Here is a 24,000-nt window from a genome sequence, read left to right as displayed (position 1 = left end):
ACTGTTTGAAACATAAATAAGATTTCAAATCCATGGATATCTTCTCAAGTTTTTCTTTTTGTTGAGCTAATTTCCACAATAATTCAAAGTTCACGATTGAGAAGACACTGCAGGAGAGAAGGGTTCATTTAAAGCCCTGAACCTCCCCTGCCATCACCTGCTAATTTAACACAGTCCATGTTTTTCTGAGCGGCGGCTCGGTCTAAGCTCAGGTGAGGTGGATAACGGGCACGTCCGCTCAGCTGCAGCTCTCTCAGTCACTGACGCTGAAAATCAAACCCTGAAGTCAAGCGTTGCACCCGCGTGGACATCCTGTGGGAAGATTAATGAGCTCGTCTTCACACGTTTATGAGGTTTCGTGGTTTTTAAAAAACACATGCTGCATATAAAACATCCCGGTGCCCACCAGCGAGCTTTGGGCTTTCTCCGGGAATGTGATGGAAAATATGTAATCTGTATTTTATTTAAGTGGGTTTAATCCACAAAAGCCTGAATAGATCTTTGTTTGTCACGTGGAGTAACAGTAAGCACTTCAATTCAATCACAACAACCGTCGCCTTATATTGTAAGGTAGACCCTACAGTGATGCACAGATCAATCCTCACTGAAACCACGGGCAGCCTGATATAACGACTATCTGTGGAAGACTGTGGAAGGTCTCCCTCCTGACGCTCCGCCCTCATCGTTCCCGCTCTTTGTCCTGATGCTACAACGTCGCCGTGGATCTTCTGATGTGTCAGTGACTCTGGGCTGATATCAGATGTATTTTTTGGGATCATCCAGGAGTAAAAGCACAGTTTATCTAATAATAATTTATTGATATTCAATAGAAACTCTTTAGCGACATAGTAAAGTTTTCATTCCAAACTTGATTTCGATTTATTTTTCACACTTTGTGACGCTGTGGCATCATTGATGTTACTGCAGTGTCAGCTCTGTTCGTGGGCATCGTCGTGCAGCAGGAGGAACCTGTCGCGGTGTGACAACCTCCAAGCATTTCATCCTGATGCCTGAGGCCAGTCAGGGTGCTGGTGCCTAGCCTGTACAGGTCTGTGCGTCCCTCCATGGGTATGCCTCCCCAGAGCACACATGTGCTCAGGTGAACCTGCTGTCATCTGTAAAAAGTAGGAGTGCAACGATACTCGTATCGATATTGAACCGTTCGATACAGTGCTTTCGGTTCGGTACGCATATGTATCGAACAATACAACATTTGTAATTTATTTTATCAACTTTCCTTCTGACGATGCTGTCTGTGTGGAGCGCTCAGTGGATCTGCGCTCGACAGTGCAGCCTAGGCGGAGTAGTCAAACGCAGATCCACTGAGCGCAGCGCAAGCTAGCGAGACAGAAGCTAAGCCCGTTGCAACATGGCAAACTGAACCTCCCCCACCCTCATTCAGATCTGGCCTTTGGAACTATTTTGGTCTTCATGTGACGTATGACCCTGAAGGTAAGCGCGTCATGGACTAAAGTAAAACAGTAGACACAGCAAACCTTACTGATCCAGGAGGAGCTGGATTACCTGTGGAACCTCTGCAGGGGCCAGGTATGGTGCTACCACCAGTGACACAAGACGAGGAGGGGAACTGTCAGAGACCTCCACCCGGGAAGCTTTCCTGTTTGGGGCTTTGCTCATTGTTAGCCCTGACCGGGTCGATATCTCAAAGTTTAATTAACGTGATGCTAAACTCAGTGTGTGTCTCTGGTGTGAGTGGATAACTAAGTCCACCAACAACCCCTCCAACTTCTTGCCTTCTTAAAATGGAAAATCGTATCTTGTGTGTTTATCTCAGTACATGTGAGACCGGACGGATGAAAAATTCTGTCAAATAATTTAACTCAGTTTTATTTATAAATCACAACAACAGGCAGTTGTAGATCCTACAGTAATACATGCAGAGAAATACCCAACAATCATATGACCCCTTATGAGCACTTTGGCGACAGTGGGAAGGAAAAACTCCCTTTTAACAGGAAGAAACCTCCGGCAGAACCAGGCTCAGGGAGGGGCGGGGCCATCTGCTGTGATAGCTTGGGGTGAGAGAAGGAAGACAGGATGGGTAATTAGAAATCACATCTATCCACATGTTTGACCCTCCAAACGTTGCTGCTGTTCAGTTTTCCACCCTCGTTTGCGTCCACAGTTGGAGCTGGTTTAGTGTTTTTGGAGATCAGTCACAACGTGACGTGTTATTGGAAACCAGTTAGCTAACCTCCTGCTACAAACAGAAAGACCACAGGTCCACATAGGGCTGCTCAATTAATCGAATTTTAATCTCGATTACGATCTGGGCTTTCAACGATCATTAAAAATGACTGAGCCGATTAGTAGCCCCTCCCTCGTGCTTTACTCTCGCGCTGCTCCGTGTGGCAAATCGAGCGCACCTCTCTGCATTTCGAACACGCGTCACAACAATTAAGAGGACCCGAGGGAAGCTCGGAAAGCTAAGCAGAAGTTATTTGGAGAGGAGAGTGACTGCTGTTGGTTGAAAAGAGGTAAAAACCTTCAGTGGTGTGGAAACATTATGGGTTCAGTCAGACGTGGATCAAGTAGACACAGTGTGTAAACTTTGCTACGGTGTCGTAGCTGCACCACAGAGCAACACTGCAAAGCTCACTAAACACAGATGTTTACATTTTTCATTGATTTCTTATATTGCAAACATTTGCACTGTTATCAGTATTTGCACTGTTTTATATTATTTTTTAAAGTCATTATTCAACACATTGTTATTGTTAACCCTTTAAATCCCTGTAGAACCGGAACCGTGTAAGCTAGCGCAATAATTTGTTTTGCATATGAAACCGGAGGAGTTGTACTTACATCTTATGCCATCAGCTTGTCCTCGGTCACGGTTTCCTTCCACATACAGCTTTGCAAAAACTGCATAAAAAGCACTTGCAGGAACAAAAACATAATATTCCAGAAACACGCTTTGCCGATCCGATCAGCTGATCGTAACACTTCCCCAGACGTCAACGCGAACTTTTTTTTTTTAAACTTTATTTAACAAACAATGAGTATACAACATACGAACAGATGAAGTATACAAAACAACAGAACATGAACACACAAAGCCAGGGGTAAAAGAAAAAGGTAACAATTATAAGAATACACGCAAAAATTCACATACATATATTGTTGTGAGAGGCTTTCTGTTGGTGGCGTCTGATATTGATTGTATGTACATTTGCACATCCTTAAAATAATGACAGAAATATGGTGTTTTGTTAGTAAACTTACATTTATGGATAAAAAATTTAGCTAAAAGTATTAAGAAATTTATCATAAAAAAACATTTCTCATGCTTCTTGGGGAACTTAAAGAAACAGAAGAAAACTCCCTTAAAATATGGACAATAACAAAGCTGCTAAATTCTTCCAGAATCTCTGTGTAGAAGAACAGTACCAAAAAAGATGTGTCACAGTTTCTGGATGATCCCCACAGAAAGTACAATTAGTATTTATGTCCCTTTTAAATTTGACCATGTAGTGACTACGTCAACGCGAACTATCGCATGTCCGCCATTTCCTGTCCAAAACCGGAAGTGACGTCATTTTCGCGGGAAATGTAGTTTTTTACTTGTAGGCCTTAAAAGCCTTTACTGGTGTTTTTATAAGTCATGTTTGACTCTATACTTTTCTGAATAGTTTCTGTGATGCTTAGAACTCAAATTGCACTGCTTAAAATAGTTTATTTTGATGCACCTGCTGCTTTCTTTGCAAATTTGCATCATAGGATTGTTTTTTGTTTTTCCTGCAGTATATAAAAATTGCTGTATCTCCAAAATAAAACTATGAAGACACTCAAAATAAATTTCCTGTTGTTGTAAACTATTTTTTGCAACTTTATTGTATTTAAAGTTTTGAGGGATAAACCTCTTAAATTTCTCCAAGTAGAAATATATGTAAAAAAAAAACAAAAACGATTTTCAATTTTTTTTGTAGTTTATTGCACTTTTTTGTAATTAATGTAATTACTATGGACTTAATGCAGACATATTATTAAAATATGGGCTATAACAGTTGTATTGATGTGTAGCAACTTGAAATGCTCCCACAAATGGCACTACAGCATGTAAACATATAATATAAGCTCTGGCGGACTTGGTTCTATAGTAGGTCTTAAAGGGTTAAATAAATATCGTCAAATAATCGAGATCTCAATTTCAGTGAAAATAATCGTGATTATCATTTTTGCCATAATCGAGCAGCCCTAGGTCCACAGACCCCGTGGAGAAGCTCAGTCTCCTTTAGGTTTCAGCCTCGTGTGTTGCACGCCAAGCAGGCTCTGATCACATGACCTCAGGCACCTGCTGTACGGCTGTAAGAAATGTGCTGTATGCTGATATTTGGCGGATCGTCCTCACGCAGCAGTCGCCCCCAGCTGCTGTCAGAGCAGGAGATGTTCACACCTACACGAAGCCGCTGCTCCCGTCCTGACTGTAACACGGTCAGTTCTTCTTGTACTGTTACTTTTTGACGTCATTTAGTGACTTCTAACGACTTTTGGGACAGCCAATAGCAGTTTTCCTTCCTGAGGAGTTGGCGTCACTGATGTCACGCCGTCCGCCTCTTTAACATTATCATAGTGAAGACGACCTGCTGACCTTCAGCCTCAGAATGATGAATGAAGATGATTTAGGTGACTTTATCGTGGTCAGGGTGTCAAATGAATACGATGGTAACGACCACGACTCTGCCGGTGAGGCTGTGTTCATCGTTCATATACAGGCTTTGCTCTCCTTGCTCACGCCCAGTAGCGGCGTCCCGCTGTTGCTCTGATCGCTCTGTGATATTTGTTTCTGTTTGTGTTGTCCTCGCGCTGACCGTCTGTTTCTGTGTCGTCTGCTACCTGCTGAGCCAGCTGACAAACACTAAACAGGATCTCACCGCCACCTCGAATGAGCAGCTTCCTGTCTGACGGCGTCACGCTGAGCGGGGAATGACCCGAGCGGATCAACAGCTGATCTCACACACCGACTCACAGGTGGTGTGTGTGCGTGCAGAGTCACACACAGGTGAATGAGTCAAACACTGACTGTAGCACAGCTGCTGCTCTCACGTTGCAGCGAATTATTGCTGACAGCTGCGACGGCGTTTGGAAACGCGCTTCCTGTCACAGCAAAGTCTGAGCCTCAGATGGACGAATACTCCCGGAAATGCTTCACATCATAACTGATCCATGTCACGATGTGTCGGTCCTCCGCCTGCTTTCCTCTTCCTCCTCCTCTGTTACTCGGGTTTTACCCCCCAGCTGTGAAAGGCTGACGGGGTGTGATGGCGACACGGAAGCCTCGGCTGGCGATCCTGGTCCTGCTCGCTGTAACGGCTCATGGACCTGCAGGTTCTGACCCTCGAGCTCACAGAGGGTCTCCAGAGCAGAACCAGCACTACAGTAGCTGTTTTTATCACCCTGCTGAAACTCTGAGCTTTCAGCTTCTGCTGGCAGGAAAAAAAGTTTCAATGAGCTGAACAGAGAAGTTTGAGCTTGATTATCCCAGCTGGGGTCTTTGGTTGGACACAGTCACCCTGAGGATCACGCAGGAGTCTGATTGAGGTAACACACTGACTGCATACACGTGTGAGTATAATCAGCACTGTGACTTCAGGCTTTGTTTCCACGATGGAGAATGCAGCCATCAGATTTCACTTCCACACTTCCTGTAATGGAAGCAGAGTCTGGGGACGAGGGGGGCGACTCGCCCATCGCTGGGGCGTGGTGAAGGCTCTGGATGTTGTCGGGCTGTCCTGGCTGCACTGTGTGGAGATCTGAACAACGTTCAGCTTCAGGCTGTTTTCTGAGCACCTGCGGGACGACTTCTCTATGCCATGAGCCGGCCACGGTGGCGTTGGTTGGTTGGCTGGGGGGTAATAATGTAAAAAAAGTGAAGCTTGTTTGTGTTTTTGCTGCTGGTCACAGTAAACTCTGTTTGTGTGGTACTGAAGCACTCGGAGGCCCCAGGAAACACTGAGAGGTTTGTAGACTAATGATAGCTGCTATCTTTGCTCTGGTGTCAGGCCCATGCGATGACTACTTCCCCCTCTGTCGGCTGTCTCCAGCTGGAGCAGCAGACGTCGGCCTGTTTCGAGCACGAACGCTTAAGCGGCGACTCTGTGAACAGATGAAGAGCTCACGGTGGGAAAACGGCGCTCAGCCTCTGACCTGCTGTTCTTGTTTAAAAGTTTTCCATAAATCAGAGAAGCAGCCGGAGTCCGGCGAGCTTACATCACTGGTCTCGAACGGGTCCCTGTGCTGATGAGTCACGCCGAGTTAGGAAACATCAGAGGAACATCACACATTAAAGCTGTGACGAGAAGTGTGTGTGTGCGTGTGCGTGTGTGTGTGTGTGTGTGTGCTGTCAGGCTCATGATTGGAGTACAGGTGGAGGCGCTCTGCTGGAAACGGAGACAAACATCCGTTTTAGGCTCTTTGGAAGAATTGAATGTAAATGAGTGGATTTAGTGTGTTTTTGACCTTCAGGGACACGTTCGTTCTCACAGCTTAATGAGAAACCAGATGAATCTCGTTAAATCGATGGCATCAGGTGTTTCTTGATTTTATTGAAGCTGAACCAAAGCTTGCATGAATCAGTACGTCAGAGATGAAAGACTTTAAACACACAAAGACACAAATATCTTTGTTCTCTCTGCGCGTCTCTTCTTTTATCACCTGAAGTGAAATAAAGCAGAAGAAACAAACTTTCCAAACACTAAAACACTTTAATTGGTTGGATGTGAGACAAAGAGAACGTGATTTCTTCCAACAGATTGAGCTCAAAGTCTTAATTGGTGAGGCTGAATTTAGCTGGTTGCCATGCCTTCAAAGATTTCTCGGTAAATACAGCTCGCTGTGTTTAAAATAAGGAGCGCGGTCACCTGCCGTGCACCTTCAACCAATTAAAACTAGAATAAACTTTCTTCTTCCACTTTGTTTAATATGAGAAAAATGAGCCTGAAATTAAGCGTTGAAGAAAGAATTCGATGCAGTTCTCTCACCTCCTGCCTTCAGCTGATCCCACAGCCAAACTCAAAGCAGCCGCTCGCCGTCACGGCGCGGCGCTCTGCTGTTACGGTCGTTGCGTTTTCTTTCGTCTTTGTTTGCAGTAAACCGAGCAAAGTGCAGCTTCTGTTCAAACATGACACGAAACCTGCGTCACTGTTAGTAACGTTAGATTCAGTCATTAATACTCATTTTGGGTTCATGTGTGAAAGAAAGGCACATGTAAGAGCGAGGTCAAAGGTCAGAGTAACGTGATGCTTAGAAGCGTCGTACATCAGTCCTTATATATCAGTACAAACACAGAACTCGGGGCGGGGCTGGATGGAAACGTTTGGAGGGTCGTGAAGTCGAGAGCTGGTAACCACGAGCATCGTGGTCGTTAGCTGCAGAGCTGCGGTCAGGCTAAGGCTAGCAGAGAGAGGGCGGAGGATGACGGTCCTCCGTGGACAGAGACGAGCGTTCACACTGAGATTGTGCTGCGTGTGCACACAGCTGATCAGAGCGCCAGGAAGCCCACGGCTCCATCGAGCGAGGAGGCGCTCGGCCTGGAAGCGGGGCGATGTCTTCACAGGAGGAGCGACGTTGCCGTGTGCGTCCGAGCGTTGAGGTTCTGCGCTCCCTCAGAGAGGAGCAGAGCTGCTGAGAACCTCCGCGTGGATCCTCGCTCCGCTACCTTCACTGAGCACGCTCGGCTCACCTCCCCCTCCCTGTTCTCCTGTTGCTATGGTGAACGTCTCCTTTGGCGATGGTGAAAAGAAATTAACACCAGTCTTAATTAGACTGCAAGGCTTCAATTTCCACCTCCATTCCTCCTCCTCCTGCTGACCTTCTCCTCCCTCTTGTCCCCCCACCCACCACCACCACCACCACCTGAAAGGCAGGCGGCCATATTAACAGCAGCCACCAGGCGTCATTAATGTGAGCCGTCAGTCAAAGAACCGAGTGAGCTGGTTGGACGGCTCCCAGACTAACTGCAGTAAAGTCTGCTTTGAGTCAGCTCGCACGTGTTCGTGTGAACACGGTGAACGAGGAGGGCTGCGCTTCTAAACGCAGTTCCAGTCTTTGCAAATGCAGCTGGTTTGAGTCTGTGTTAACCGACGGGTGGAGCTGCTGTGCGTCATCACGCCGAAGCTACAAGCCCATTACTGCACGAGGAGGATGCAGGTGTGGTCATGTGTCAGACAAACTAAAATCACGTGTGGGTCTTTGTGTGGAAGCAATGATTGAACGATGATGATACGATCGTGTTTGGCCCGACGGTCTCCGTCATGCTTGTGGAGATGATTCTGCCTCGGAGCAGGACGGCAGCTCAGTGTGACCGCTCACGTGTCAGGTGGTTTTCCCATCATGCTCCTGGTGTCGCTCATTTCATCACCAGTATCAGAGCGTCGTCATGGTCGATTCACTGAAGAGTTGGAAACTGATTAAAATCAGCAGCTGCACGGCCTGCAAACTGTAACTGTTTACTGTGTGTTTGTGCTGTGTGGCACAGCTGCTGCAGAATATGGTCGCACACTGTGTGTATGAACACATGAAATAACAGGTTAATGCTTCTAACCCACCTTCAGTACGTCACTGGTGTGTGTGCGTGTGCGTGTGTGCGTGTGCGTGTGTGCGTGTGTGCGTGTGTGCGTGTGCGTGTGTGTGTGTGTGTGTGTGTGTGTGCGTGTGCGTGTGTGCACTTACACAGCAGCACCTGTTCATGTGTGAAGGCTGAGTGTAGCGCTCTGATAGGTGTGAGCGGTGTGTTTGTGGGTGTCGGGCTCTCCCTCTGCCGTGTTTGCTCATGAACCGTGGCGGTGGGTCAGGTGCAGGCGGCGCCCGGGTCATCCCGTCGTCTGGGTTTCCTTCAGCCTTCGAGGCCCATCGAATCCGGGCTGCATCTCCTATTATCCTAATGTTTAAAGCGCTGCCATCCTGCAAAGGAGGATCTAATCTAAAACATGTACCCTGATCTCTCTGAAGCTTTTACTGTGACACCGGCGACTCTGCTTTGTGCTCTGCCTTCTGCTGTTGTTGACACGAGTGAAAGATGGAGCGACCAATGGATGGCTGGGACTCTCTTCCCACGCTGTCACAGTGAAGGAAGTCGGCCTGTTCATGGATCCAGAAACACGTTGGGATGGCAAACCAGCTGCTCGTTACGCCGTGCCCATGCCGAACAATACCGTACGCACTGCAGCACATTATCTTATTCTTTTCTGCTAACTCGTTATAATACAGCCTCTAAACTTCAGCATATTTCTGTGAAGTTACAAAGTGACTATATTCACAGGCTGGTTACGGAGCATTATAGACCTGCAGAGGATGTAGAACACAACGTCGATCGTGCACAGCAGCGTAGTGAACATGATACAAAGATGTACAAAGGGCAGATTAATCATCCTTCCTTTGTTCAACAGCAGTCTGATGTTGCTGAATTCTAATTCAAGTGTCATTTCAAATCAAACACCTGACATCCTGTTTAATTACAGGGGAGTTACGCCCTCGTTCACGGCTGTTTTATAAAGTGTTATATGATGAATATACACTGTCTTAAACATGATTATAACTGTTCTGAAACAAACCCAGCACAGTGGATTGTTCTGGGTTTATTAGCAGGAAACGCGATGCTTCGATGCTTCGATGCTTCGATGCTTCGATGCTTCGATGCTTCCTGCTTTGGTTTAAACCACGGATCGGTTTTTCTTTGCACTCATGTCTCCTCCGTGTTCAGGTGGAGCTGTTGGAGAATCTTTTGTTTTCTGGAAGGTTTTCCTGCTTTAGAGCAGGCGGGAGGAGGAGGAGGAGGAGGAGGAGGGAGGTGTTCTTGTGGGACAGCGGCCTTCTCATTATCACATCTTCCCACCTCCCCCTTTAAAAAAACCATACCTCTCTCCAGTATGCCTTCTCTTCCATTTTCAGCCTCCCCACAGATGCCTGCCCCCCATGCTCGCCTCCTCCTCACCTCCTTCCTCCTCCTCTGTGCCCCTTCCCTGCCCTGCTGCCAGCGCTGCTGGATAATTAGCTCAGTGCTCCTCAGAGCAGCAGTGTGTTGTTGCGTGCTCGTGTCTGCATCACCGTTCTCTGGCTCATCATCGTCACAGTAATCCTCTCCTCTCGTGTTGATCTGACGGCGTCGTCATTGTGTTGAACCGTAACAATGATGTTTAAAAATGGCTGACAGGAAACATGCGGTCCTTTTTGTTGTGCACTGTAAATGTCAGCAAGTCCTCAAAGTGGAATCAAAACATGTTGATGCGTCAGAGCAGAGGTCACCAACCTGTTTGAAAGTGAGAGCTACTTCTTGGGTACCGATTAATGTGAAGGGCTACCAGTTTGACACACACTTCTCAAATAACAAATTTCCTCAATTTAACTTAATTATGTGTTATCATTAATAATTAATGATATTCATCTATGTAAAAACACTAATTATGTTAAATATTTTTCACCATAATTATAAAGAATGCAAGTAGGAAACATAAATATCAATATGCAACGCTTTATTTCTATATATCTCTGCAAGTATTTACATTTTGAAGTGATCACTTCTACAACATTTTCACTTACCACTAACAAATTTTAACAATCATGCACGGTTACATACATGATTTTTGTATGTATGTAACATACAAAAATCAACTTTCAAATTTTACAGAACTTTTCACCAAATCTGCAGCATTTTAAAGCAAATTGTCACATGTTACACTTAACAAACACATTTGTTTTTCAATAATTAAATTCAACTTTGACATGACACTGTAATGTTGCCACTGAGAACATCTAATATGGCTTTCTTTGTCTGTTAGTGGGAAACCTGGCATTGCATGCTGTTCACCAGTGTGTTGTAATCTGGGGTATAACTTGACACTGCAGCTCTGAGTGAGTCTTGCAGATGTGCATCAGAGAGGCGTGTTCTGTGCTTGTTCTTGATGAAGTTCATGTCAGAAAAGGCTGATTGGTTGAACCAAACAGGCTGGCAACCTTCACAGCTGCTGTGCACACACCACTGTACTTTTCTGTGTCAACAAGGCACCAAAAGTTTGGTGCACCCTGACAGGCTTTGAGGTGGACGTCATTTTGCAATGTTCCAGTTTCGATTTCCACCTGTCCAGCATCCAAGCTGAACATTGAACTTAGTTGCTCAGCAATGCATGTTGTGTCCACATTCATGAAAGGATTGGAAACAAATGAGACACATGGCTCAAGCTGATCAAGGTCACAAAACCTGTTCTCAAACTCTCGACCGAGTCGGTTTATGACTTGAGTGTACTTTTCTGCAACTTGGTCAAAAGTCTCAGATGCAGAAGCAACTGCACTTTGCCAGATCCTGATCCAACTGATCGGCCAAGTTCCCGGACATAGCCGACACTCTTCTAACAATTGTAGCTGCCCCCAGCTGGACATCGGAGAGAGTGGAGATTACATCGTTTCCATACTTCTCGTCGTTAAGCACAGCTTTTGCAATTATCATCATTGCTTCTTTGAAAACCTTCCCGTCTAAAAATGCCTTCTTTTTCTTAGTCATGAAATGTGTAGCTCTAAATGAGGCTTCGGTTGCTTTTGGGGAGTTTTTCACCGGTCTTGTGAAAAAAGACTGCTGTTTGCTCAAACCTGCCTTTAACTCGCAGTGTGCTGCCCTTTGGGTAGTTAGCATGGTAGCTTGTGTGACGCGTTGGGAAATGTCTCTCCACATTGTGCCACTTTGCCGTTGCCACAGTCGCCCCGCAAATGAGACACACGCATGAATCTTTCACAGTGGTAAAAAAGAACTCTTCCTCCCATTCACTGTGAAAATGATGTTTTCTTCCTTTTTTCCGCCATGTTTTCCTCATCTCCTCACCTTTGCCTTTGCTGGTCTTCACGGCAACTGTTTCCGTGGAGACCAGCTAGCACTAAATATTAGATCATGATCTAATATTTAATAATAAACATTTTTTTTATATATTATCTCTAACAAATTAACACCAATGCAATTGTGATTAAAAAAAATAGCAAGAAAAAATAAAAATAGATGCAGCTTACTGGTAAGTTGTTATGGTGAGCTATTTTTAGAACAGGCCCGCGGGCGACTCATGTGGTCCTTGCGGGCGACCTGGTGCCCGCGGGCACCGTGTTGGTGACCCCTGCGTCAGAACATCCAACCTGCAGTTCCTCTGATGTCCAGCAGGGGCGGTAGTGAGTCCCATAGACTCCCATGTTAAAATAAACATGTATACACAAACTGATTGGTCTCTGTGGATCATACATGGGCACAATGCTTCTATAACTCACCTATTTTCATTATTAGGGGCGTGGCCTCTTTGACTGACAGGTGGATGTAGCTGCTAGCTTCACCTGAGCTGGACCTCTGGACTGTGTTTGTGCTGTTGGAGTCTTCTGGAGCATTTTTAATGACATCATGTGACCAATATCACGGTGGCTGTGAGGTCACTGTACTAACAGAGCGTCTGAGGAGGCGGAGCTTCATTTTGGTGTGCAGTGAGATTCTAGGGTTTTGATTGGATGTTACTGAGCACTGATTAGCAGCATCTGGCTGAGTGATATGGAATCCAAAATAGAAGATTAATGTCAAAGACAGGTTTGAACCTCTTCTACCTGTAATGCTTATTTAACAGGTTTGTGACTCTGAGAGCGCCGTGATACTCAGAAAGGTCATTTATTGAACTGGGGCAGCAGCGCTCTTGGTTGCCTGGCAGGTTTTGGGTCTGGACTCTAACAGGACTGAGAGGTCCTGATGATTATGCCTCATTATGAAGATTTCGCACGCACGCACCTAATAAATCTCTTGGATTACAGCAGAAACACTTCTTCTTTTTTTGTGTGTGTGTGAAATCTGATCCCGTGGAGCTTCGGAGGCCGTCTTCCTCATCAGCGTGTTGCTCTGTCCACTCTGGGGAAACGGTGAAGTGAGCAGAAGCAGGCGAGAGGCTGTGCTGAGCAGAAGTTTGAAGTCTAAAAGAAGTGTGGTGGGCGAGGTTTCTGTGATAGCAGGTGAAGCTTCTATTTTTGCTGCCAGGTTGGAGGTTAATTAGCCAACAAACAGCAGCAGCGCTGTTTGTTGGCTAAGGAGCAGCGTGACAGATGCAGTTGATGAAAGCTTCGTTTGTTTTTCCTTTGAATGAGCCGAGCTGTTTTTAGCCTGCGTTAAACCCGCGGTGCAGAGCCCGGTGTGTTCACACCTTTCTCACAGACTGTCGGCGCTCTGGTCACACACGTGGAAGCGTGGCGCTCTCATCAGGCCGTACATGGCTGTTTGTCAGGTGCTGCCTGTGTCTCACTGCTTTGATTCAAACATAACGCTTCACGTTAGAGACTCCGCTCCTCATTAGCAGTGGCAGCTTAGTTTGCACTTTTATTAGCGAGGAGCTTCTTACAGTCCTGTTTGGACCTTGGCGTCTCTGTTTCAGGCGCACTTGTTGGCTAAGTAACAAAGGTACACGATCACATTTAGGGACAAACACTCTGTCAGATCCACATCTGTGTAGGTTCACAGTCACAATAGTCTGAGGAGCTTGAAAAAGGAGGAAACTTGACTTCCCTAAGTTTGTGAAGATCATCCCAGAAGCTTCATCAGTCCTAAAAACAAATAGCGGAGAGTCGAAAAGGAACACACACATGCAAAGAAAGCTCTTAAAAGTGGCCATCCCCACCTTACTTATCAGGTCTATCACAGTGTTTTCACCCTCGGTGTTAAGCTCTGGTGCTGATGACCCACACTTTGTTCGCACTTTGGCTCACGTGACGACTCGCATGATCAGCGGTGGGTCAGTGACCACCTCCCTCCCTCGCGAGGGCTTAAATACACTTGTTTGTAGAACTGAGACGTCGTCTGCTTCTTCGAGCTGCTCGGATTCCGCTAGGTTGTGGTTTGGAGAGACGGCAGGGTGAGGCGCTGCTGGGTCAGGATTGGGCAGTGGCAGCTGGTGGGAGGGGTTTTAAATAGGTAGCAGCTTCACGTGTTGATCACGCGAGTATCAGGTGTTCTGGTTCATACTGAAGCGCCTCGAGGCAGAAACCTTTAAATGTCCTGTGGACGCTTCGCCTGGTGCACCGCCACGTCTCCGTGGACTGCAGAGCGGCAGACGGTTTCCTTTCATTCACGCTGTTTCTCACGTGTTGTTGCTTAAAATGTCCCTGATGTGATGCGTCTATTAAATATTAACACCGCTCCACTTCCTGATGCTCTTGTTGGAGGCGGATCTTTTCTTCCTGCTTTGCATCGTGGAACCTGAGGGCTGTGTGTGTGTGTGCTGATGAAGACGGGCAGAGGTGGAGGCTGAAGAGCAGGGGTGGTGGTGATGGTGTGGAGGGGGGCATTCAGTTTTCATTGAATGGACACTGTGTGTATCCTAGCAACAGGCTGGTTTGGAAATGGGATGGCAAGCTGAGCTGAGGCACAGAAAGAGGGGAAACAAGAGAGCGAGGCTGCTGATAATAAGAGGGTGGAGGTGAAGGTGCAGCAGGTCAGAGCAGAGAGATGGAGGCTCGGATGGAGGGATCAGGCAGCGCCGTGGAAACGAAGAGAAGAGCAAGAGGTGGAGCAGTTGCTGTAATAATTCTACACAGGACCACCAAAGACTCGGCCCCCAGAGACAAAGACTCGGTCCATAAGAGACAAAGACTCGGTCCATAAGAGACAAAGACTCGGTCTGCAGAGACAAAGACTCGGTCCATAAGAGACAAAGACTCGGTCCATAAGAGACAAAGACTCGGTCTGCAGAGACAAAGACTCTGTCCATAAGAGACAAAGACTCGGTCCGCAGAGACAAAGACTCGGTCCACAGAGACAAAGACTCGGTCCATAAGAGACAAAGACTCGGTCCACAGAGACAAAGACTCGGTCCATAAGAGACAAAGACTCGGTCCATAAGAGACAAAGACTCGGTCTGCAGAGACAAAGACTCGGTCCATAAGAGACAAAGACTCGGTCCACAGAGACAAAGACTCGGTCCATAAGAGACAAAGACTCGGTCCATAAGAGACAAAGACTCGGTCCACAGAGACAAAGACTCTGTCCATAAGAGACAAAGACTCGGTCCATAAGAGACAAAGACTCTGGCCACAGAGACAAAGACTCGGTCTGCAGAGACAAAGACTCGGTCCATAAGAGACAAAGACTCGGTCCATAAGAGACAAAGACTCGGTCTGCAGAGACAAAGAGTCTGTCCATAAGAGACAAAGACTCGGTCTGCAGAGACAAAGACTCGGTCTGCAGAGACAAAGACTCGGTCCGCAGAGACAAAGACTCGGTCCACAGAGACAAAGACTCTGTCCACAGAGACAAAAACTTGGTCCACAAGAGACAAAGACTCGGTCCACAGAGACAAAGACTCTGTCCATAAGAGACAAAGACTCGGTCCATAAGAGACAAAGACTCTGGCCACAGAGACAAAGACTCGGTCTGCAGAGACAAAGACTCGGTCCATAAGAGACAAAGACTCGGTCCATAAGAGACAAAGACTCGGTCTGCAGAGACAAAGACTCTGTCCATAAGAGACAAAGACTCGGTCTGCAGAGACAAAGACTCGTTCCGCAGAGACAAAGACTCGTTCCGCAGAGACAAAGACTCGGTCCACAGAGACAAAGACTCGGTCCATAAGAGACAAAGACTCGGTCTGCAGAGACAAAGACTCTGTCCATAAGAGACAAAGACTCGGTCTGCAGAGACAAAGACTCGTTCCGCAGAGACAAAGACTCGTTCCGCAGAGACAAAGACTCGGTCCACAGAGACAAAGACTCGGTCCATAAGAGACAAAGACTCTGTCCACAGAGACAAAGACTCTGTCCACAGAGACAAAGACTCTGTCCACAGAGACAAAGACTCGGTCTACAAGAGACAAAGACTCGGTCCACAGAGACAAAGACTCTGTCCATAAGAGACAAAGACTCGGTCCATAAGAGACAAAGACTCTGGCCACAGAGACAAAGACTCGGTCTGCAGAGACAAAGACTCTGGCCACAGAGACAAAGACTCTGTCCATAAGAGACAAAGACTCGGTCCATAAGAGACAAAGACTCTGTCCACAGAGACAAAGACTCTGTCCGCAGAGACAAAGACTCTGTCCGCAGAGACAAAAACTCTGTCCGCAGAGACAAAAACTCGGCCCGCAGAGACAAAGACTCTGCTCACAGAGACAAAGACTCGGCCCCTGGAGACAAAGACTCGGTCCACAGATGGGGCTCAAGACTTTTGCACAGTGCATTATAATGTGTTTACACATTTCTATTATTTTTATCTGCAGCTTTGTGAAAAGAGTGGACTCTCATCCTCTTCTGAGCATAAACAGCTGGACGGTGCAGATAACTGTGTGTGTGTGCGTTGCACTGGTGTCACTCACACATTCAGAACACACTGAGTGTTGGCGGTAATGAACGAGTGTGTAAACATGGGCCTCATTAATATGGACGCTTCAGAGCCCGCTGCGTGGGCCTCAACGCCACAAACATCAAATATGAAACGTGTGTTTCACGGGGACACTGTGCAGGTGAGTTCACACCTGAAAATCAACTGGTGGGGAAAGTGTTCATGCAGAGGCCTAAAAGTGGGTCAAAGAAACAGAAATGTTTTAATGAGAAGACCCCGCAGAGAGGACACAGCCCAATATAGCTGCAGAGGGAGTTTGTGTGTGTGTGTGTGTGTGTGTGTGTGTGTGTGTGTGTGTGTGTGTGTGTGTACCTGTTTAGACATTGTTGTGTCTAAACAGGTACACACTAGTATATGTTCCTATACTTGTGGGGACCAACTGTCCTCACAAGTTTGAAGGTATTTGAGACTCAAAATGTGGTTTTAATGTCAGGCTTACAGTCAGGTTATGGTGAGGTTAGGCATTCATTTTGATGTTTCAGGAAACTGGCCAAGGAAAGCATTCTGTCAATGACATGTCCTCACTAAGATATTACAATGAGAGAGAGAGAGTGTGTGTGGTGCTCTAAGGCGTCCCCATGCTCTCTCTCACCTCCACTCACACACACACACACACACACACACACACACACACACACACACACACACACACACCTGGACTGTACTCATTGGAGTCTATGGGACTGGCTGATGAGTGGAATGTGTGAATGAACATTCATATTAAACATGGCTTCCATCTTTCAATCAGCCTCCTGTAATTACAGTTTATTCTCAGCTCCAACCATCACCATCACTTCCTCCACCTTCCTCCACCTTCCTCTTTTCTTTTGTCTCCTCGCCTCTGTCCCACTTTCTCCTGTTCTCCTCTCTTCCAGCCAATCCTCCTCCTCTTCCTCTTTGCCAAGCAGTTGTAATGGCACTGGGGGTAGGTGGGGGGGGGGGGGGGGGGGGGGTGCACATTAGAAATGTCTCCTCTGTGATAAGCTGCAGCTGGTTACCATAGCAACACTTATTACCTGCACCCCTAGAAGGAAAGGGGGAGGTAATGGGTCAAGATATGGTGTCCTAATTGTGTGTGTGTGTGTGTGTGTGTGTGTGTGTGTGTGTGTGTGTGTGTGTGTGTGTGTGTGTGTGTGTGTGAGGAGAGAGAGGAGCAACAGGCTTTTGCTCATTGACTCTTCACGTTGCTGCTTTACAATAATGGCCCCACCCTCCGACACACACACACCTGTCACCGCCACGCTGGATGTTTCACATACATCATAACAGGTTTGGTCACATGACGCTGAGGTGAAATGTGCCTGCAGGCAGGCCTCGATGTTTCAGGTTGCTCACGGTCTCCACTTCCTGTTTCTGTACAGCGTGTTAACAGCGAGGCTCCGCTGATCGATGTGTTCGCCCACACACACAAAAGCTCGTTAAGCGAAATAACCCACAGAGGATTATCACCTCCGAGCTCATTTAGGAAGCTCAGAGAACTTCTAATCACTCCAACTTCCAGCTGGACTTCCTGGAAGTTGGAGACTTCACGTCACGCCTTCCTGTTGGGTAGGCGTGACGGTCCAGGAAGACTGGGAGCTTTTCACAAATGTACTAAAGCAGCTGTTCTGATCATGGCCACCTCCATGCTGTATTCCTGTTTGCCAGAGCAGCTTAGCATGATCCACAGTTCAGAATAATGCCTCTGTATCCAACACTGCAGCCGTTTCACTTCCTGTTAATGTCATTGCATTTCAGCCGGGGGCCTGCAGGAGGCGCTACGAGCTGTTTGTGTGGCAGCCAGTCAAAAGAAGTCTGCTTAAAGGCGGGAAAACAGCCTCAGCGCGCCCCTGTGGTCCTCCCTGTCCCATAGGGGGCGCCACCTGCTGCTGTGCCGGCTGAATTGCAGCCACTGTAACGTATGGAAGGTTTCCCCTGTTCTTCCTGATGATACAGGATCACTTGCAAACATGGCAGTACATGGTCACTGGGGTCAAACCGTCCCAGATGTAGGATCAGTTTAGAGATCGCGGTCTCGTTAGAGTGGGAGAGGAGCAGGAAGCTGCGACGATTCAGAGAATTTAGTTTAGAGGTAAATTAAATCCTCCTACATTTGAGTTTTGTGTCTCAGTAATTTCCCCTTTTGTTCTGGTAAATTCACAGCTTTAATTTTGAAAGTCTTCCGGGCAGTGTTTCAGTCTCTTATGCTGTGCTCTGTGTCATCTTTATTTTACTGTGAAATTTCTGAAAGGAAGCGGTGGCTTTTACCGCCGTGTTTTAGAAGATTGTTCAGAACAAACAAATCCAGCCGTGCTGTCAGTGACCCGGCTTTACCTCCAGCCCGGCTCACGCGTCCTCGCTGTGCTGAGTTTGTGTGCTGTGGGAAAAAAGGATTGTTCACAGTGGCTCAGGGGGTTGGGAAGCTTATCTGTAACCGGAAGGTCGCCGGTTCGAACCCCGGGCTCTCTGTCCTGGTCGTTGTGTCCTTGGGCAAGACTCTTCACCTACCGCCTACTGGTGATGGTCTGAGGGGCCGATGGTGCGATATGGCAGCCTCGCTTCTGTCAGTCTGCCCCAGGGCAGCTGTGGCTACAACTGTAGCTGCCTCCACCAGTGTGTGAGAGTGAATGAACAGTGGCATTGTGAAGCGCTTTGGGTGCCTAGAAAAGCACTATATAAATGCACTCCATTATTATTATTTATTCTGTGTTGTGTACCTCTTTCTCTCTTTACCTCCCTTCAGAGCACCTCTTTGTTTTGCTGGCACACACCTCACACTCCCACGGCCTTGTGGGAAATCGAGAGCTCCGCGTGGCTCCCTGTTATTCCCAGCCCTCGGTGTGAGGCGGAGGAGAGGGGGAGGAGTCTGTATCTGTTGGGAGGCTTTGTTAATAAATCTTTGTGAGTTCACAGCGGCTCAGTAATTAGAGCGCAGGAATAATTACACTCGATGAACCAGCACAGGAAGTGAGATGTTTAAACACTGAACCTGCAGCAGGTCGGCGAACAGGAAGTTCCCTTTTCCAATGTTTGGACTGGTTATAAATTCAGGGATTTTTCTCATCATTTCAATGGTTGGCAGACCTCCTGCCTTCATGTCTGTAAAGCTGGTTATTGATCGATCGATTGATTGATTGATTGATTGATTGATTGATTGATTTCTTCAGCAGTCTTTTGTTTTTATTCCTGAAGTTCAGAGCTGACCCTTCAGGAGTCACGTTTGTTCTTATGGTGATGGATTTCTTTGGTATCTGTAACATTTCGTTCAGCAGAGTTCATGTCGTGTTAACATATTGATAATGTATTTATAACGTATTGATAACATATTGATAACCTATTGATTTCTTTTTATTGTCCTTTTGAATGTTTACCAGGTGTTTAGTGAACGCTCACAGAGCTGATGGCGGCGTGATGCAGGCGTCTGCCTCCGTCCACGTCTCCTCTCGTCTGTGAAGCTTTAGGTCAAAGGTCAAAAAGTGTGAATGAACTGAGAGTTTGTCTCTGTCTCCCTGCAGGGTGCGGACGGCGTTTCGGCGGTCGACTCGTTCCTGAAGCGCGTGGCGGTGGTGGAGGACTTCTTTGACATCATCTACGCCATGCACGTGGAGATCAGCGGCGATCCCGGCAAAGCACCGAAGCACGCCGGCCAGAAGAAGACCTACAAAGCTGTGAGCACGCCGCCGCCCGCTTCCTGTCCTCTGTGGCTCTCTGTGGTCTTTCCGCCTCGCACCACCCTCCCACCTCCGCCCTGCTCGCCATTTCTCTCTTTCACAACTCGTGCTGTCTGTTGCTTAACCCGAGCTCCTCTCTCTCCGTCTCTCTTCCTCTTCTTTGGGCTTCATTCCTCTTTGAGCGTCTCGGGGCAGAGAACAACCGTCTGCTTTCAGTTTCTGATGCTAACCCAGCAGCCTCGCTGCGGCCCGGTGGGCGTCCTCCTTCAGAGCGTGCTCACGAGCCGATCGGGACGAACAGAAAACTCTGAGTGACGTAAATGAGCGACTTCCACACATGGCAGAATTTACCCGCAGCTCTGAGGTTTTTGTTTTTGGCTGTAAACGAGTCAAATCTCTGATTTCGAAGCTTCGTCAGAGCTTCTTTGGTCCAAATAAACAGATCAGTGAGTCGATAAGGCGTCGCGGCTGCGCACTCCCTCTGGCTGCCCTCTGTCGGTACAGCGAGGTGGCATTCATTTTATGTGTGTGATGCTTGAAGGCTCCTTTCCCCTCAGCTCTGTCAGGCTGCTCGTCCTCTGCATCGCAGCAGCCTGAGCCTCATCGTGAGGCGCCTGCTGCACCTTTGTGGGGTTGGGTATCGACATAAGGGCGCTACCACAGGAGCCGAACATGGACCCAGCGAGCTGTAAGATCTGTGAGGAGCGTACGGGATTATCGGGTAGGCAGTGAGGAGCGTGTGTGTCACACATGTGTGATCAGATACCTGCTTGAGTCTGACCGGCCAGTTCATCACAGAACGTCGTGATGGTGGCGTGATGACGTCACCTAAACGGTGTCTTTTCTCGTCTGCGGCTTATTTCAGTCACTTGATCAATAATCAGCTCAGCAGCACCAGAAGGATCAAGAATGAGTGCTGAGTATTAAAACTTGCAGCGTTCACGCACTGAACTCAGCTGACCTGTGATACACACACGCGCACACACACACGCACACACACACACACACACGCGCACACACACACGCACACACACACACGCACGCACGCACGCACACACGCACACACGCACACACACGCACGCACACACACACACGCACGCACGCACGCACGCACGCACGCACACACACAAACACACACACAAACACACGCAAACACACACGCACACACAGTAGTATCAGGACAGTTAGATGATCTCAGGTAACTGGTGTCCACCTGTCAGCGTTACCTGGCTAAAGGTCAAACTGAGAATAAAACTTGTTATTGTTCATCTGAAGTTGAAGTACTAACGACTGAAAATGAAGCTGCGGATAAATGAAGGTGATCGGTGAGCACCATGAAGCAGCTGGACGCAGAGGATGAAGGATGAGCTCTTAATATGAAGCTGACAACAAGCGATCAAAGCTGAGGGAACACATGAGATGAGCTGGACGAAGATCTTTGAACAGATGTTCCCGATGAGGCGCGTGTGCTGAGGGTAGTAATCTGAGAGAAGAAGCTGCAGGGAGCTGTGACGGGCAGTTTCAGGGTGGAAGTCTGACTTTGTGACTGCGTTCTGCACGTGAATCCTGACCTGTTTCACAGGCCGTGGAATGGGCTCTGCGTGCTCAGGACTTCCTGTTTCTCTTTCATTTTTATTCGCTGTGGTTCTCTGAGCGTTAAACTCTGAAGCCTGCAGAGCTGCTGCAGGAGCGCTGACAGGCCTCAGAGGCCAGTCTCAGCTGCTGACACTGCCCTCTGCTGGTGAATCCGCTGCAGTGCAGGAGAGGCTGGAACAGATTTCTTCTTTCTTTGTTTCGTCTCCTCGTCCTTCATTCGTTCATCTTCATCAGTCATCTTCATCAGTCATCTTCTGCCTCGTGCACATTAACTTCCACCCATCGAGCTAACACAGCAGGGCCTCATAATGCCACAAAGCCCAGAGTGTGTGTGTGAGTGACATTTGCTTCCTCGCACACACACGTGCTGCACAGCAACCACCATTCAATTCCTCTCACCCTCCTCCTCCTCCTCCTCCTCTGTGCTCCTTTTCCTGAATAAATGTTTGATTTCCTCCCACGCGTTCATCGACCTCGCGTCTTCGTCAGCGTGTGGAAAGTTTTTCTTGGATTGAGTCGATTTTTTGTGTAATAATCAAACGCAAACATTTCATTTTATTCAACTTTATTTTCTCACTTTTATTTAAAGATGAAGAATGAATACTGATGAAGATGATGAAGCATACCTGTAGAGTCATTTCTGGGCCTTGGTTCGCCGACGTGTCCGACGGCGTTTGATTCTTCTGCTGATAACAGAGTTTATGGTGTCAGCTGTCAGTGATGTCACCGCCGGTGAGGGACGTCCTGTTTTGAAGCCGTCCCCAGCTTAGTGTTAGGAAGCAGACGTGATGATTGAAGGGCGGGTCCGACTGCGATATCGCACACTTATTGGCTAAAAAGTCTGGAAACCGCGGCGCAACCAGAACTGTCGTAACCGTGTAACAGCCGCTCAGCTGCCTCGCGTTTATTCTGAAATGTCACCTGCTGAGTCGGGTCAGCTGTTGCAGAGATCGACTCAGATCGACTGCAGCGGCATGGCGATTGTTCGCCTCCCACCAGGTGAAGGTCACCCGGAGGTCAAAGGCAGCGTTCGTTTCATTCATTAAAGCTTTGATCTGCCATCTTTGTTTCCTGAACACACGATGACAGAGACCGACGAAACGTAGCGACACGTGGACGCATTTTCCCTGATCTCAGACACTCGATGAAGAGTCTGACTGAACATCCTCTTCCTCTCTGTCTCTGTTCTCTCCCTCAGATAGCGGAGACGTACGCCTTCCTGCCCAGAGAGGCGGTGACTCGCTTCCTGATGAGCTGCGGCGAGTGTCAGAAGAGGATGCACATCAGCACCACCACGCAGGACTGCAAAGGTACAAACGGCGTCTCCCCTGGGTTTGAGCTGCAGAGCTGAAACACAGGAGCACGGGAGGACGAGGCTCGGGGAAAGTTCATGTTTGAGCCTCGTGCTGTGCACCACCAGATTTGTCCTCCTGTGCCGACAGCCTCTAAGAACTGAGGGAAATGTCTGGAGTTTGAAAAGCAGGCGCCTGTCCGTCACGCTGATGAGGAGCTGCTCACGGCGGCTCTGAAGCCTCTGCAGCCGCCCGACAAACACAATTAGACATAAAAACAAACACTCCGAGATTCTCGCTGCTACTCGCAGCGCTGCATGCCTGCAGGAAATCTTTCTTCTCACACGAGGTGTAAAGAGCAAACGGAGCTGGAGCCGCTTCACGATGGAAACGCTCGTGTTAAAACATTTTTGCGCTGTGGGGAAAAATCGTGACAGCGTCTGACTCTTACTGCTTCGGTTCAGAGACGAGAAACGAAAGCGATGAGACGGCCGAGGCCGAGAAGTCCGCAGAGAGACGCGGACGTCCACATTCCTCACGTTCTGTGCCGCCTCCAGTCTCCAGCATCTGTTCTGTGAATAAACACAGCTTCACCTTCTCAGCAGACGCTGGTTAAAGTTTTAAGATGTTTGTCGCACTTACATCAGCCTCACACGGCTAAAATACAAAACGCCAGAGTGCGCACGGGAACACAGAAACACCCGAGCGTGTCGAAGTAGTGCACAGATGAAGCGTCCATCAGCAGGAGCAGCTTTTCTGCTCTGAAGCTCACCTGTGCGCTCACAGACACACACAGCTTTAAAGCTCTGAATGCTTCTGCAGCAGGGAGCGTTACACTTCTCCTGATCATGTGCGTGCTGCAGAAGACTTCTGTCTTTCCTCCATCCATCCATCCGGCTTCGAGCTCTTCTATCCTCCCCCACTGCTGCTGGCTTCCTGTCCCATCCCACCATCCCTCCCTTCACCCTTCCTCCATCCCTTCCCCCATTTTTCCCCTTCTGCCGTCTTCCCTTCATTAAATCGAGGAGTCATTGGATTGTCCCGTCTCTCTCCTCAATTAGCCTAATTAATGGCTTTAACAAAGAAAATGGGCCTGGAAACGCTCATT

The 24,000-nt window shown here is 47.8% G+C and overlaps 1 protein-coding gene across 1 annotated transcript in view; it reads left to right on the top strand.

Moving 5' to 3' along the window:
- Positions 1-24,000, top strand: part of LOC147305453 (nucleolar protein 4-like) — a 117,276-nt gene that overhangs the window by 1,876 nt on the left and 91,400 nt on the right. The window contains exons 2-3 of the mRNA XM_086277132.1: positions 19,849-20,001; positions 22,799-22,910. Of these exons, the coding sequence (XP_086133258.1) occupies positions 19,849-20,001; positions 22,799-22,910 (265 nt within the window). The remainder of the gene's footprint in view (positions 1-19,848; positions 20,002-22,798; positions 22,911-24,000) is intronic.

This window comes from Aulonocara sp. 'chitande type north' Nkhata Bay, linkage group LG20 (genome assembly GCF_057382095.1).
Source record: "Aulonocara sp. 'chitande type north' Nkhata Bay isolate Kocher_YH1m ecotype deep benthic linkage group LG20, A_spYH_male_GT1.1, whole genome shotgun sequence".
In the NCBI taxonomy this organism is placed as follows: Eukaryota; Metazoa; Chordata; class Actinopteri; order Cichliformes; family Cichlidae; genus Aulonocara; species Aulonocara sp. 'chitande type north' Nkhata Bay.
Note: the sequence above shows the minus strand (reverse complement) of the source record. Positions and strands in the feature narration are given on the sequence as shown.